The following is a 17,128-nucleotide window of genomic DNA, read 5'->3' on the forward strand; positions in this document are numbered from 1 at the left end:
TTTATCCACCATCTGACTAAAAGATAAAATCCTAAAGCAATGAAATAAGAATTGACGACCGTTACCACTTAACATAAAAGAGAAAACTTACATTTCCCATCCTTGTATTTCTCCTTCAGGATCAGGTGCAACTGATGGTTCCGTCCTCACACGTGTCACTTTCACTACGAAAAGAGAAAAGCTTTGAAATCTCTTACACTTGACGGTCAGCATTCAAACAACTTAAATAATATTCCATGAAGATCCCCTCTTATTGCGAGAGAGAGAGAGATCTACAAAATAAATAAATAAACTGAGCCCCACTTAAATGCCAGCCATTAAAGCTACCACAGCCTAAAATCCAAGATAAATGTAAAGCAGGACGTCAACCATCAAGAACAATCACAAGGACTAAGCCTCTTCTTAAAAGGATAGTGGACCTGCAGTTAAAAACAATAAAATGTGTGACACCATCATTTTGACAAATAAATTAATCCACTAATTAACTTGAGGTTGCACCATTGCTTTGACTGTTTACATGGTAAGAATATGTACACAAACTTTACAAAGCCCATGAGTAGGCATTACAAACAATTACAAGCTCCAGCTTCTTCAATCCCTTCTGCCAAGAAACACACAAACAACCCAACCAATTTAAGCACTTGACACAAGGAATGGGAAGAAACCCACCATCCCCGTCTGGGCAGTGAATGATTTTACAACGATCCAAGCTTGCTTAGCAGGACCGACTGGCAGCAATAATGTACCCACTTCGGCCACATCAGGGCATCTAATAAGCCATCATCCTTCTGGTAAAATCAGCTTGCAAAAGACTACATCCAAGATGGATGTGGCTAAATCAGGGTATTCAAAATTTTCATTATATTGTCCTAACCATCATGTTCCAATGGTTCTTGCGCACATGCATCTGGAAGTGTCTCTTTCTCTTTTGAAAGACATCGAATAGGAACATAAACAAATCCTTTAGGCAACAGCTGATTCTTCATAGATGCTTGATCTGACGTCATCACTAGCTCCTTTTCAAAAGTTTCAGGATGCTGTAAATTTTCACTACAAGTCAACATCTCAGTCTCAAGACAACTTTTAAATGCTAATGTTGGAAATTACAACACTAAAGCCAGCAAGAAAGTCAACCACATGGAACAGAAGTTTTACCTTTCTGTATCTAGACCGCTTTTCAGCATCCTCAGAAAGAATCCTCAATGCAACACCAGGTCTATGAGGTACTTGTTTCCCAGAAAAAGACACCCGATCAACGGGTTTTTGCGAGACAAAGTGTTGGGAAACAGAACTATCATCAGTCTTTTGATCGTTTTCCATAGAAACTGGAAACTTGATACGCCTTTTACCAGCAATGGTACTGTCTACTGTTACATCATCGGATCTCTGAATTGTATCACTGCCTGATCTGTTGCCATCTGTATAACCTCGAGTGGAGGTTGTAGCTGATTCTGAACTAACATCAGGATGGTATGCAGGATGGCGAGTGAGAGCAGACAAAACAGCACTCTCTCTATTTGAAGCAATAATGTCTTGAGAACAAACAACCAATTCACGCTGCAAAGACAGAAAAATCATCTAAAGAATGAGACAAATAACGATCATTAGGATGTTAGGGTCTTGAGCAAGGCAAATATGTGCATTGTTAACATCTGCAGCAAACCACCCCCACCCCCCCCCCCGCCCCAACTAAAGGGAACAACCACCAGGCCAGCATCTCTGTGTGTGTGTGTGTGTGTCTGTCTGAGAGACAGTGTGAGCATCATACTGTGGAATCCACATAAAAGAAAAACAAAAAAAAAAAGCGGGAAAATAGGAAGGCTGAGACCACAAAAAGCTTCCTTATAAAAATAAGTCACCAAAGGCACACTCTATGTGAGTGCAATAGAATCAAATTTCAGTTATTCGTACAAATTAAATCATTAATACTAATATTACATTTTAGAGGTAAATTTAGGGTTTTATGTGTACGTGCTTTTCCCACAAAAGAGACAGTTATAGCAAATCGCCATAAGAATAGGTATGAACAAATTGAAACTACAATTCAAAAGTATCATCCCATATAAAAAGGTGCTGTCCTTTTTATTATAGTATAGATATCTAAACCCTTCCAACAATTTTGTACTGTAGAATGAGGATGCACTTCCAACAACCACATCCAGGCTCCAGGAAACCTAGAAAGATGGAGAACGATGGCGAGATAGCATAGCATAAAACACAGTAAACTAAAAAGGCTCAAATTAGGGAGAAGCTCGTGCAAAAACTACTCCAGCCTCACCGATGATATTAAGCAAAGAAAGGAAAGAGGGAAAAGCAAAGAAACAACTTCAGCACGTATTTCCCTCCACCAACCACGTCCTCTCAGCTGGTTCCCATGGACAGAGAGTCTCCATCAAAACCCGCACAAGTAAAATCTGCACATTCTTCTCCAACACAGCATACTTATCTAGGAGAAGATTAACAACAGAGGAAATTTCCCACTTCCAATACTCACCAAAACTACAATCTTGTGTCTTTGTTTTACACAAAAAAGATAGATGTAACATTGAGTGGAAAATGGAGTACATATCCAAGGAACTGCATATTGATACTATAACATCAAAATATAAGCAAAACAAAAATTAAAAAATGAAAACAAAAAGACCAAGGAGGATGAATGAGGAGCAGGAGCTAATTTTTTATTGAACCATGATTACAAGACAGAAGAAGTGCTGTTATAATTTTTTTATCTCAAAAGGACATGATGCATAAAGAAAGTGCACTTCCAATGTTAGGAGGAGAAAACTACTAGGTGCTTACTTTCAGTTTCTCTCGCTTTATGATTCGCTCACAAAGAAGACGTAATCTCTCCAGTTCCACCTGTACAAGAATCAGAAAGTGTAAAAGTTTAGACCACCACTCATTGAAACATTTGAAAAGTTCATGGAAAACATAAATTGAGATCAATTTATCTAAATGTCAAGATTAAATAACCCATTAAAAGTACAAGCATACACTTGTGAGCAAGAACACTTACAAGCCCTTTGGTCCTTGGTAAGACCATCTCTATGATACTAAATTATTAAGTACTTCAAAATGAAGATTATACTCACCAGATGATATGCAACAATATGCAACTTTGAAAATGATATGTAAATTGAAAGAAAAAGGCTCAAGATCTCTTAACATTTCAATTCACCAACTACATACAGCTTAATCTTTTTCCCTGTGTACGAGGTATAATTACTGTATACATCCATAAATGATCTTCAGCCAAGGATATATTTAGTTATGCTAAGAAGCTTGCAATTATGACCATTCATGATACACACAAAAAACTTGTCTATCAATTACCCTGACTTGCTTAAGACTCTTGAACTCCTCCATGCCATGTTTTTGTGTGTCAGCCTGCAAGAAGACATAAAGCCAAATTCAAAACTAACAAAACAAAAAGATTATAGAGCATTGATGCTCTCTAACCCAAATTTGTTCAACCTTTGCTTTTTGTTCCTGGCTATGCTTTGCACAATAAGCCTTGTGCTGTAGCTTTCCACCAATAGTCTTACTATTCATATAGAAGCCAGTGCTTCGAGCACAAGAGGCATGAAATGTGCTCTGACAGTTGCCATAATTACACTGCAGATAATCACTGAATAGTTAGAATAAACAGATTCAAAGGATAAGCAGAAAATCATGATGAAACATATCAGCCCACCTTAATGCAGACACCTTGCTTCCTAGAGCAAATAACACATACTTCACCTCCCTTGGAGAGACTCTCCTGGCAATGGTAGCATGGAAATCAATCAATAACACTACAAATGTCTTGTACTTAACCAGCTAATAAACATGCACTTTTAAACATTATAACATTAAAAATAGTAGACAAATGTACACACCATGCCGTCAACTGGATTGACTTGTCCTCTTCTGAATGTTGATTCTAATACCCACTACAAACATCAAGAGAAGTAAAACATATATCCATAGCAGTGAATATTAACAACCAACGTAATGTCCAGTTATAAGAGATAAGAAAATTTTACTTCAGCACAAAAAGCATGGATCCATTGACCATTGGTTGACCTTCTAAAAGCACCAGCAGTTCCACCACATAAACCGCATTCAGCCACAAAATAGGGTTTCTCCCAGGCACTCGCAGTTGGCAATCCAGAGCCTCTAGAAGACAATAGATCTTCACATAATTCACAATACCACGGACCAGTAGAACTTTTAACACCTCGATAACAATCCAAATGAACTGCAACCTGTTAGCAAAGAAAATGAGGAATGTGTGGGAACTTTACAACTTGCACACATATACAAAGGTCCATAAGACATTTTTCAAAGAAATTCACCTTGCAACTTGAACAGACTAAGATTGGATTCAAAATTGTCTCACATCTACCACAAATTTCACAAGTTCTGGGGTGTTCAACGGCAAAATCTGATGCCAAAGAGAAAGGATCAGAGTTCTTTTCAGATGAGAGACGTGCAGCAGCTGATCTTGAAATTGTTTCCTTGACTCGAGGATTTTGCTGCGAGTAGATCCCTGGCCGTCCATTAGAAAAGTTACCCTTTGACAGATCCTGCACAAAGGAGGAAGAAATGAAAGGAAAGAAAAAAATAAAAAATAAAAATGAAAAGGATTGTCCAAGAAGCAGATTAGGAATACATATAAATAGAGAAATGACAAGGAACAAAAACAAGCGAGGCAAGAAAGTAATTAATAAAAATCATTACTTAACCCTATTATGTGCAGAACAAACCTCTGCATGTGCCGATTCTTCAATGGCATCCTTCCTCAATGATGAAATCCTAGACGAAGCCGCAGCTGCAGCTGTTGCAGCAGCCAAGACAGCCTGAGCTTCTTTGTGCCGTCGCTCCTTTCTTCCTTGCTTTTTTGCTTCTCTAAGATCATAAAGATACTGGCTAAGCAAAACGGCATCCCATTTCTTTTTCCTAGCAGCATCAATTTCTTCTTGAAGATTCTTTGCAACCTTAGAAATTAAATCATCTGCAGAGACAAAACCAACAAATAATGGAATTAGATATCAACAAGAAGAAAGCAAAACAAATACTGACATTAGAATCACCAGCTAAGATCTTCATCAATACCCAACCAAAAAAGAAAACTTTACAGCCCAAGATAACCTAAAAATAAAATGACAAATGAAGGAAAAGCAAATAACTAAAATAGAAGCCGTACTCACCAATAAAATGCTTTCTACTAATAGCACAGGACAATAGCCTCTGCTGAAAAAAGATGAGTTCTCCTTCAACTTCATCGGATGGAGACAATTCCAGCACACCCATTTTCCTTGCCTTTACCAATTGTTCACGATTTCCCACGCTAAGTTTAGTCATCCAATCAGTAGGAGCTGCTTGTTGACCATGTCGATGGCAGCAAATGCCTGAACTTGAAGATGCTCCAAACTGCGAAAATTCTCTCTCTCTTGAACCTGCTTAAGAATGCTAGTAAATCCCCACCTTTTTTTGAGGTAAAAGTTAAAAATAGGCAGCAAAATTACCTCCATAATCAACTCTATTATTCATCGCAATTAGCTTATGCTGTATAAGTGGGTGAGTGTAAGATTCAGAATTTCTGCCAAAGCACAAAAACAAAGAAAAAGTTTGGAAGGGCTCCATGCAGCAAGACATTTTTGGCAAACGAAACGTCAACAAAACTCCAGAAGTATAAAGGCCTCTTAAGCAAAATTGGCCACTATTATAGGAACTACATGCAATTATAGGAGTAGAACTTACATTAGATTAGGAACACAATCTAAAGCAACTAATGATTTTGCATTCTTTTTATCATACTTTGCAGCAGTATTATGTTCAGATGCAGCATCCACCTTTGATGGACCATTCTGGTACATGCCAATGGCTACAGCATCTGATGGCTCACCTGTCAAACAAAATAAAAAAGTATGAGCAAGGAAAACACGGTTTGAAAATTTGAAAATTAGTTGGGACTTTTGGTGCTATGACTCAAACACAGCAAAACATCTGGATTTGATAAACAAAATGATAAGTGAATTAAGAATTCTCAGGGCTGTCTCGCTATACTACTCTCACCATTTCCCTCCACTAGCACCCCAACCCCCCCCCCCTTTTGCCCCAAAAAAAAAAGTGTTTGACAACAGGAACATAAAAAGGGACATGTTAGGCATCTCTATGCACATTCTACAGAACACATTAAAACCGAAAGGGTTGCTAAACATCCACTTCATGATAATTGCAGAACCTCGTAATTTGCAGTGAACAATATAATCATGCTCAACCAGATTGTTTTTCCACATTATGAATTTAAATGAAAGCACATCTCAAACAAGGGGTATGACTACAGAGGAACCACAATTCAGAAGAAGAGACTAAGTTCAACAGGTGAACAAAAAGGAAAACCTCCTACAGTGACAGCAGCTAAATCCTCAATCGACCTCATCCCCACCCCTTCTTCAGGGGCCCCAGAAATTGGATTGCCAAGAAAACAACCATTCCTTTCAAGAAAGAATGGACAAACTAAGAATAAAGTATCAGACACAAGATTAGGCTGGGAAAATATCAAAATCTACCTGATTTTACAGAGTTTCACTCTAGACTGAGCACTGTAACAGAATATGCTTTTCTCAGGCCTAAGTGAGACGTGCATCGCATATTTGCTTCTCAAGAAGAAGAGTTTCAAGGTTCAACGAACATAGATAATGACAAGGTGTAGCAATTTTGAAGTAACAAGAGCAACAGAATCTTTCAAACCAGAAGACTTCATGCAAAATTTACATCCCACAACTTGGATTAGACTATAACTATTAACTACATGCAGCAGCTAGATGATAGATTACAATCACACCTTCGTCTTCAGGGAGAATTGTTGCAGAAATATCCTCACATTCCAATCCCTCATTGATATTCTGCTAAAAGAAAATATAAATTATTTAAACATTGTACGAAATCAATAGCAGAACTTCAAAGACATTGTACAAAAGCAGTAGCAGAACTTCAGTTCCAGAAAAGGACCAGAAGAAGTACAGGACACTTGTTATCATCAGATATCAACTCAAACCATATCAAAGTGCTCAATTCTTTAACATCAAGAACATGGATGCTCATTAAACAGAACTATAACATTATCAAGAAGTGGGAAAATTAACAACACAGACGTACACTAACAAGCAATAACTAATATTGTGAAAAACAGATATAAGAATGAAAACAAACAATATAAACAACTTCCAAACAAAATTTCCAAATTGAAATAAAACTAGCAAAGGCAGGAAGCACGATACAAGTGCATAATAGAACATTATGGGATGCATACCCCAAATACATCAGGTAACAAGACTTGGATTAGATTAGTAGTAGTAAGTCAGGCTAATGTGCCCTGGATAATGAACATCTCGTGCCCTTTGGTAGCTTAAGTTATCATTTGACTGAGGGCCAAAGCAAAAAAAAAATGCTATCATCAGTCATCGGGTATTGGCACCCCAGATAAAACGAATATTTATCTGAACTACAGAAACTTTAAAGCTAAAATTTTATAGGAACTGAATGACTCTTAGTGATCTTTTCTATCATTAACAGCTCTAAAGAAAGTCTCACTAACAAGCCAAATACATCTAATGAACTCAACAAAAGACAAAGTTCACTGATTGTCCAAGCCAAAGACAAGCAAGTATTGATGTAATCACCTTCTCAGAGCCAGCAGAAGACCCCTTACTTGGACAGCCATCCCCATTGGGCAAACCACATCCCATCTCATCCAAGACCATATCATCACCAATCATTTCTCGCGATGTGCACATAACTTTATCATTGTTCAAAATCCTGATGTCGCTTTTAGTTCTCCTTCGAGGTGGTATGCACTTGATTCGGTCAACATTCGGTATTTCGGTTCTAGACACTGTTACAGCATTTGAATCGACAGGAACACTCATGTGATCTTCATCCATTGATGATGTACTGGATTTGATCTTAACTTTCACTGTTTTGTGTAAGCTGCCAACATTACCATGATGCTTAAGCCACGTAACTATTTTACCATTCAAGCCGGGGACTGCCAGATTTTCCTGTACAAACAAACCATCAGGTAAAAAAGTAACTAAAACTGAAAACTAGTTGAAATATAAGGAGATTGCTCAAAAACAGTACCAATTTACTCTGCTCATAGAATAAGAGATAAACCACACAAAGGTGACAACAAAGCAAGGCTTTATTCAGCTCTGATAGTACCCAGCTCATAAAGTGAACTAACCCCAGGAAAAAATTTGCAAGATAACAAGTCCCAAGAGAATTAAAGTTTACCTTGAGGACTGGGGCCAATGAATCAGGAGATACCCCAAATTCTTCAGCCAAATCTTTCATATCAACTTTCCCTTGATCAATTAACTGAAAAAAGAAACAAGCAAATAATAATTACATGTCTGCAGAAAAAATAAAAACCTCCACATAAAGACTTCAAATGATGAACAATACTCAGTACCTTCCTCACCATCATGTTGAGATTCATAGTTTCAGATACATCATCATCATCGGTGGCTTCCACTCCTGATGTACCATTATTAAAATGCTGCTGCAAATCAACCAATTCTGACTGAACTTCAGAATTTGACCTGTTATCTGACAATCCATCCACATGTAACACACCATTGTTCATCTTATCCGCATTCACACTCAAATCATCTATTTCGATATTGACAGCAACCTTATCCCCATTCCTTCTGCCAAATTTGTGAATTCTGTCAGCTGATGGCTTCACAGCCTGATTCTTTGAATCAGGACCAACAGGCACCAACATGTCTCCTGTGCACTGACCACTGGTGCCATTATCAACTTCTGAATGTTTTGAACAAAATGCTCGCAACTCAACCTGAAAGAAAGTCAATGGCACAAAAAAAGAGTAAAAATCACTTCAAATCAAATTTACACCATCAACAGATGAACATGATCAGACCTGACAGAAATATGAAAATACCCCCCCCCCCTTTTAATTTAAATAGATGAAAGAATAAACATACTTCATCACATCCACGTCTTCCCCAAATCTCCATTCTGTGCTTTGCCTCTCTAGCACATAAAGGATGGAAAGAAGTTCTACAAGCTCCTATTAAACACAATTGAGAACAGTCAATAAAATTTGGATGCAATTCAATAAACATGTCAGAGGTGAAACTTCCAACAGCAAAGCACAATCAAACACAGGCATACACAGAAGGGGAGAGCCAAGTCAAAGGATCGATGCCCAAATGTAAGTCAAATAGGATGTACAAATCAAGAGAATTTTGCAACAGCACCAAGTAAACAAACATGAAAGTTGAAAACCCAAACTAAATAAACAAAGTTCCAGTTGGAAGCCGCACCTATAACTGAAGTGAGTCAACAAAATGATACATGAACAGAGCTCGATGAAGATATAACTCTATAATATACAATGGCCCTCAAGCCAACATCTTGCCTCCTAAAGGAACAACTCACCCCAGCAGAATGGGTCCCCCACCAAAGGAAAACCAAGTCAAACCAGCCTCTACTACAAGCTATTCAGTAGCAAGTTTACATTAGAGGCAAGAAGTTGTCAACTAGTCCATAATCCCACATTCAAATGATGCAGTGGGCATTAATAGGGAAAAACTATGGCTTCCAGAAGATTAAAGAAAAGGTCATGAGTAAAATAATCTGGATCAAGTTTTCTAATTGTCATAAGAAGCCTCCTCGTGTACTTCAGTGTGAAAGTACATTTCTCCAGTTTGTCAGCATTGTGTATTATATTACATTCTACTCCATTTAGTAACCATTCCTACTGGCTCTTTTTTTTTTTTTTTGAGGTCGTGCAGTGAAGAAAACTCACAGAATTTTAATTTAATTCTAGCCATATCATGACTAATTGTGCTCAAAACTTAATTTTGATGTGTCAGGTTAGAGACGAATGAATGACTGTTTATAAACTGCGAAAGTTTGGTTTAATTTTAAATATATCTTATATAATTGTACCCAAAACGTAGTTTTGATGTGTCATGTTAGAGAAGAATGAACGACTACATTTATAAACTACAACAGTGAATGCCATAGAATAAGTATTTAGTATATCATTCGAATTATCACTTCTTATTTCATTTCACGAGGTTCCTTTGCCCATATTTGAGTTCATTAGAGCTTGATGTTTCATTCCTTTGAGAAAGTTAGCAACCCCCTGCCCCCAAAAAAAGCTATGCTTTTCTCATCTTAATACTTAATATAGATTTCCCACTGTTCTCAATTCTGTTCTCATCAGTCCATTCAACACCATATGGTTTTGAAGACCTTGGCTGATATACCATTAACTCGCATTCTCAAGTTGTAGATGTTAAATGCTCAAATCACAGTGCAGAAAGCAATTCTTACTAGCCAACATACTCAGGAAAGCCTGATGCCACTCTGCCAACATTCTTTCTTCCTACATATAAAAACAATTCCTACCAACCATCACACGTGATACCAACAATATTTCATAACTCTTTTACACATCATAGTCCTACTAGACCCTGATATGCTACTTTTCTGTTGCCTCTATTGAGAAACTATCTACCTCTAAGTCATCCAGCATCATCACAATTCTTTCAGAACTGTGAATCATAAACTACAATTAGAATACTTGGCCCATATCATAGAGAGACAATCTGTGCAGAACAGAACAACAAGACTACCAGCTCTCACTGCTTTACCTACTACCCCTAAAGAATGAAATTTACCCCAGTATGCAATAACAAAATCAGATAACTATAGCACCTTTTCTTTTGTTTGGGCTTTGGGTGGGGGGGGGGGGGGGCAATCTGCTTCATAGACTGCACAGATCAAATATCTCAAGTCTTCAGATTATAGCTTGGGATTGCTAAGCCTTCTTTAAAACTACTATGGTGTTTGATTTCCTCTGCACATAGAGAAAGTGCCTTTGAGGCATAGGTAAACCTCCCTAACTAGATAAATTACAGCAGCCATGGTAATAAGACACATAGTGCACCAGATTGAGGTAGGCCTGCAAGTGCTGCTATGCTGTATAAGTGTAAGTGTAATTGTATGTATATTCACTCACAGCTTACACTTTTGCAAATTTAAACATTTAAAGTACAAAAGAAGCACAATAATAAACATTTCTAGCAAAAAAAAAAAGTGCAAACAAATGCATCAAAGATTAAAAGTACAAACTACAATTCCATAACAAAAAACAAATGCATATCTACAAGAAAGTGAACAACCAATATACCCAACTTTGAAGGTTCCAAGCAGCCAAAGCATTCAAAAATGCATCAAAATTAAAATACTACTCATCCTCATCAATTAAGTCGAGAAACATTAAGGATTTACCATAGTTATTATCAAGTAATATAGACTTCTAATCCCTTAAAAGTCGCAAACTAATTAGACTATTTACTAATAAATGATAAGGAAAAGAAAAAAACAATGGCTTTAAGAAAATCAGAGTGGGAAAAAGGGAAGGAAAAGAATTAAAAGGTTTCTCTTTTGCACTTCTGAGCATTGGTTAGATTTGTGCACTTTGCTGTGCTTCATATTGGTCACTAGTTTCAGATAATAAAAACCACAGGGGGTGTTATTTACCTCACTTCCATACAGCATGAGATCATAAGCTCGCAAAACATTTTTAAGGTTAAAACAACTTCTAATACAGGACATGCATTATAAGGCAATAGCTCAATATAAGATTCTCACATTCACCTAACTTACTGGATTAGTTTATCCACAGAATACAACCTGACTATTTTTTCAGTTGCACCATATCGAACTAATTCAAGCTGTCATCTGTCTTAATTAACCTTTAACAAAATGATAATAACTTGCTCTTTTCAGCCAAAATGATTTTTGTGAGCACATTGAGACATTGGGGATTTGATGTTATTCTTTCTATTACATGTGTTATTTTGTGATGCAAACGGGGGCAAAAAAGTGCAATTTACTGAATAGATAGCAGAGTTCTAAAATATCAGAGAGATACTGCCGCAATCACATGCCAAAATACTAATTCTGCAAAGAATATTTGTTTGGAACATCATAATAGTTGAAAAAGTTAAAACCACCCACCACCTGTCTTGTGCAATTACAACCATGCGTGTGCTATAGAAGCCCTTATCCTTTTTTTCCTTCTTAGAAGCCTTTATTTTATGCCAAAAATAAAAAAAAATATCAAGCATATCGTCAAGGAAAAAAGAATCTTTAGGACCTTTCACTGTAATAGCAACTTAAACATGTGCAACTTATTTATCTTGTGGCCTAACATCAATCCAGTACAAAAATGATCTCCTATGAAAATATACCCAGCTTATTTCGTATCAACAAATATATCAGAAGTCGTATTTAAAAAATATACATATAGGAAACCTTAAATTAGCCCAAGCTTGCATCTTTGGGGCCTTATGGAAGCAAGGAACAGACACTTCCGTGGAATATACTGAACATAAGGCAGTTTTCGACACAAGTTGCTCATGCACCAACAAGAATGATCCAAGCATTTTTTTTTTAATTTGGACAGAAATTAATAACAACTTCAATATCATACTTTATATAGTAACATTGATCAGGAATGCCATTTGGTAGTGGTTATATACTAATAAGTTCTCAAAAGTTAAATTACCCTACCATCAAATTCTTTTTCAAGTCCAAAACAAAAAAGAACATCAAAATCTGTTAAAAATAATGGTTGTTAACAACAATTAAACAAGCATATAAGAAGAAAAGAAGAGAAAATCAAGAAATGACACATCAAAATATGCACTCACTGAACAACACAATAATAGAAAACAAAAATTTTTGAATTTTGAATCTCTACACTGTTTTGAATATTTTGCTTTTGACAAATTCGACTACCTTTTGCATGTAAGTTCCTCGTACCATTAATTAATCTAGCAAGTGAAAAAGACCAGGATCCTCACAGATATCAAAGGTCCACATACAGTACATCACTTGTACATCAATAGCTCAATGGACTCCAAGAAAGGAAAGGCAAAACTGAAATTCACAAGGGACAATATGAATACATGAAACAATTTATAATGAAAACCCAGCCCTTTATCAACATTTGTTCTCTTCCTTCCACATGAATGATGAGAAAAAGAAAATCACACAAGAAATTTCAGCATTTGACATATAGCAAGACTACAGCACAAAAATTGTCCATAATCAATTTTGTATACCACATTCACAAGAGGAATCAATTTAATTTAGTTAATCAAGGAAAAAAGCTCCTAGAGATCTTCCTCCTGTGTTAATTACAGCTAACTCAACCTTCAGCTTACTTGTTATCAAACTTAAAATGCACGCTTGTATTGCTTCTCTTTCTTTTTGGATAATAAACCAACTAACAACAATATGCTATTCTCAGGTACACTGATTGCAACAATTTCCTAGAAAGTTATGAAATCTCTATTTCACACTCTTGACAACACAGCATCTAAATCGTCAATAACTGAATGGCTGTCTATAAACCTTATAGCTCTCAAAACAGTCTATAAAAGCTCAATAAAAAATTGGGGACAAAAGAGTACTCTAGCTGAAAGAGGAAAATATGATTTTATCAACTAAATTTGCTGAGCAATTGCAGGATCTTCAGGGAGAAAAGCGCCCTTCTTCCTTTTTCTCAGAAGAGCTAGCAGGTACAAATTCAATAGAATTATACTTTTGGGACAAAAGGTTATGTAACATTTAAAGATCCTTGGTGATAAAGAAGATGGCATACAGACCAATATACATGCATGTATAACCCTCTCCAACCCCCCCCCCCCAAAAAAAAAAGAAAAACAGAACAAAGATGGTGCTAAAAAATACTTTGTGACAACCACAAACAAGAGCAACATCACCAGACAAGCAGTTAATCAACCATTTAACATCCATCAATCCAAGATGAACAAGGGAATAATCATCAGGGAGTAATCATCAAGAAAATGATCTACAGGTAATAATCATCAAGAAAACAATCTACTTGAGTCACTGTAACTACCCAAAAAAAAAACTACACTCCATTTGCATGATATATTTCAAGCCAAACGTGCAATAAAAAGACAAATTGAGCACTAGCCAAGATATCTATATATATATAAAAGGGTTTTCACCATTTTATCAGACCATATAACCCAGAGCTCCACAGTGTAGGAAGTACATATAAGCAAGCACTTATAATCAAACTGTCCTCGCAATCTGGTACATTCGTATTAGTTCAACTTACACGGCATCCCTTAGCACTCAGAAAATATATATATATATATATATATATATATATATATATATATATATATATATATAACCTTCAGTTTGTTGTACCATCCAATAAAGAGAATAATCAATAGAATGTACTATAAGCAAGCAACAATACATACCATAGCTGCAACGTACACAGGCACCAAACTTCACCTTGCAAAGATAACAAACTAGCTTTCTCTGAGTATCATTTATACCATCAATATTCATTATCGGCTCCATCGTCCTAATATTCTCCACATAAACCTCAGGCATCCACTGGCAACAAAACAAATGAGCATATTCCACCTGCAGACCCTGATTTTCTGTCTTTTGAGCATGCTTCAGTGCACCACCCTGCTTGGGACAAAGCAAGCATGGTCTGTCACCACTCTGACCATCTTTCTTCTGTTTACACCAAGAACACAACCAAGTCCCATCCACATCATCCTGCATCCCATAGCATCTTTGATGAACAGCAACACCACAAGAGCTGCAAATGATCAACCGGTTCAGCTGGTCACCCATGTCACCTTTACTACAGTAGTGACACAAAGAAGAAAAACCTTCCACAGGATGACAAACAAGAACTTTCTCCAACCCTGAATCCCCACCCAAGAGCTTCCGTTTCTTCGAAGGCCGCTCTGAAGTCAAATAGATCTTACTTCTAGAACCTAATAACCATTCCAAACCATTTGAACCGGTATCAAACTTAAAACCATTATCCTTCTTACTTTTCTCTCCTCCTCCTTCTCCTCCTCCTTCTTCTTCTTCTTCTTCTCCTCCTCCTCCTCCTCCTACTTCTTCATCTTCTTCCTCTGCCTTACCTGCTTCATTTCCTTCTCCTACAATGTCCACATCCATAAGCTGCAGCTCATTTTTGTTCTTAATTCCACCATCCTCCTCCCTTCCAGTTTCTTTAATGTCACAATCTTCATCCCTTATAGGAAGCCGTCCATCAGAACCCCCACTACTTTGGACGCTGGCAATCTCTACATTGTACATATCACCTATGCTGCACAAATTGCAAACATTCCCCTCATTGTCCAATGCAGGTATGGAAAAGCACTTATCACTATTTGACAAACCCAGAGACGAGACCTCACAGAGCTTATCTATATCCTCCACGGCCAAATCACGAAAGTACTCCTCCGTTTCCACCCAAATATTTGTACCACGAGCCTTTTCAGGCCGCGCTTTATGCTCCGTGCCTGAATGCGACCGCTTATGCCTCTTCCTACTATCAGAATGCTTTGACAACAACTGCGCCAACGCACTTGGCAGGAAAGTAGTGGAAGCCACACTAGCACTAGCACTAGCACTGATAGAAGGAGTCTGAGTAGAACCAACATCGTCCCCGTCAAAAGGGCCCCGCAGGCAAAGCGCTTTGCGAGCCTGGCTGAAGAAATCCATTGACGAAAAGGAGTTCCTCAGTGGCGGTGTCAAGGGTGCCCCAAGTTCCTCAGGGCTCAAGGGCTTATCCGTAATTTCAACCGAGATAGGTGCCTTAACTGAAACAGGACAAGGTTTCCCTTCGTTGCCCATATTCAACTTCCTCCTCCGCTGCCCTCCTCCCCCTCCTCCTCCTCCTGCTCCACCTCCGCCGCCTCCTCCAGTCATTGCCTCCACCAACCACTTCCAACACCACGCTTGCAGCATTCCATCACCCTCCTCGTCCTCCTCCTCTTCCCCTTCCTCCTTCTCCTAACCTCCTTGCAAACCCTAACCCTAACCCCTATCCTAATCCACCTCCTCCAAAATTCTCCCAAAAAAACTCCAAAATTCCGACTCAATTATCAAATTATCGTTCAATCCCACTCCTAGCTATATACCCTGTCCGAGTTTCGTCCCAAAGAGAGTCAGAAATTTAGCGTGCCCGTGCAGATTAAGGGTGTCGCGGCTAGGGTTAGGGTTTTTTTGGGGAGTAAAATACAATTTCGTTGTTTCTTTTGGATCCCTTTTTTTTTTCACACTACTTCGCTTTCGAAAGAGTCGCGTTTTCTGGAGGCAAGACAAGGGCGATTCGGTTTTTGTGAGAGAGAGACAGAGAGAGAGATTTATGTAATAAGATTTTTTTTTAATACATATTTTTGAGGGTGTAGAGAAGTGACGTGCTACAATGGAGCAATTAAAATAAGAAGGAATATAATAAGGTGGGGACGTGGCAAGGAATCAGAATCTTGGTTTTTTATTTTGACGCCACCGTCTATTGTCAAACATGGGTCTCTAATAGGCGCATGTATGATCTGAAGTCAGATTTGGGCCTTTGAATTGAATTCAACTTTGCAGTGAACAGCTAGGAATGGAATAGGAATAGAATCTCTTTAACAGCTGAAATATATTGTGATCTAATAACGGTTGATTAGAACATATGATTTATTTGAAATTTATTCTCTAATTTAATAGTTTTAGCACTATATTGTTTTGTACTATTAATATTTGGCATATTTTTTAAATTAATTAAAATTTTATTTTATTAGATAAATTTTTTATGAAAGTACCCTATAGCTTGCATCTTTTTAACAAAATAATCTACCCATTTTTAACGGCGTGAAGTCTATTCATTCAAAAGTGGATATCAAACTTTATTGACACTTGAACGATTTGAGCAATGTGACGTAGAAAAGTAATAATATTTGGTACTCAATAGTTGCAATTAATGGTTTAGGGTCAAATCTAAATAGAGGAATTGGGTGCAAATTGAATTAATTGCTTGCTAACTTGTACCCACTTGAATAGCATAAGGTATGTAGAAATCAATGTATCCTTATATTGTAATGGTGAGAGTTCCACCTACTCAAAGTGGATGGTCTCAAATGCTTTCCTGGGGATTTTTTTTATTTGTTTAGGCAAAAAAATCTTTTGTCTTTGATTTATATTATGTCAGTCATTCAGTATATTTAATACTATTATATCAATATTATACCAGCTA

At 37.3% G+C, this 17,128-nt stretch overlaps 1 protein-coding gene across 4 annotated transcripts; it reads right to left on the reverse strand.

Moving 5' to 3' along the window:
- Window positions 1-455: 455 nt before the first annotated feature.
- LOC113711074 (uncharacterized) lies at window positions 456-16,282 on the reverse strand. 4 transcript variants are annotated; one of them, XM_072067720.1, is made up of 19 exons: window positions 14,337-16,282; window positions 8,997-9,082; window positions 8,471-8,848; window positions 8,284-8,367; window positions 7,671-8,048; window positions 6,833-6,896; window positions 5,746-5,890; window positions 5,511-5,584; window positions 5,193-5,441; window positions 4,749-4,996; window positions 4,338-4,568; window positions 4,026-4,247; window positions 3,879-3,932; window positions 3,695-3,760; window positions 3,475-3,615; window positions 3,334-3,387; window positions 2,800-2,859; window positions 1,156-1,557; window positions 456-1,037 (listed from the first exon to the last, which is right to left on the reverse strand). In XM_072067720.1, exons 1-19 carry the CDS (start codon window positions 15,853-15,855, stop codon window positions 870-872), a joined length of 4,623 nt encoding a protein of 1,540 aa, XP_071923821.1. In that variant the 5' UTR covers window positions 15,856-16,282; the 3' UTR covers window positions 456-869. The 4 variants fall into 4 exon arrangements, with proteins under 4 accessions (XP_071923821.1, XP_071923820.1, XP_071923819.1 ...); XM_072067719.1 differs by having other exon boundaries at window positions 6,833-6,893; window positions 8,462-8,848; window positions 14,337-16,281; XM_072067718.1 differs by having other exon boundaries at window positions 8,462-8,848; window positions 14,337-16,281.
- Window positions 16,283-17,128: the final 846 nt, after the last annotated feature.

Source organism: Coffea arabica, chromosome 10e (genome assembly GCF_036785885.1).
Source record: "Coffea arabica cultivar ET-39 chromosome 10e, Coffea Arabica ET-39 HiFi, whole genome shotgun sequence".
Classification (NCBI taxonomy): domain Eukaryota; kingdom Viridiplantae; phylum Streptophyta; class Magnoliopsida; order Gentianales; family Rubiaceae; genus Coffea; species Coffea arabica.

Excerpts from the sequence above, each read along its gene's own strand:
- LOC113711074 (XM_072067718.1), bottom strand. The coding sequence starts at position 15,855 with ATGCTGCAAGCGTGGTGTTGGAAGTGGTTGGTGGAGGCAATGACTGGA. Across the intron at positions 8,368-8,461 it reads TCAACATGATGGTGAGGAAG|TTAATTGATCAAGGGAAAGT; the intron begins GTACTGAGTATT and ends TTCTTTTTTCAG. Across the intron at positions 4,569-4,748 it reads AAGAATCGGCACATGCAGAG|GATCTGTCAAAGGGTAACTT; the intron begins GTTTGTTCTGCA and ends TCCTTTGTGCAG.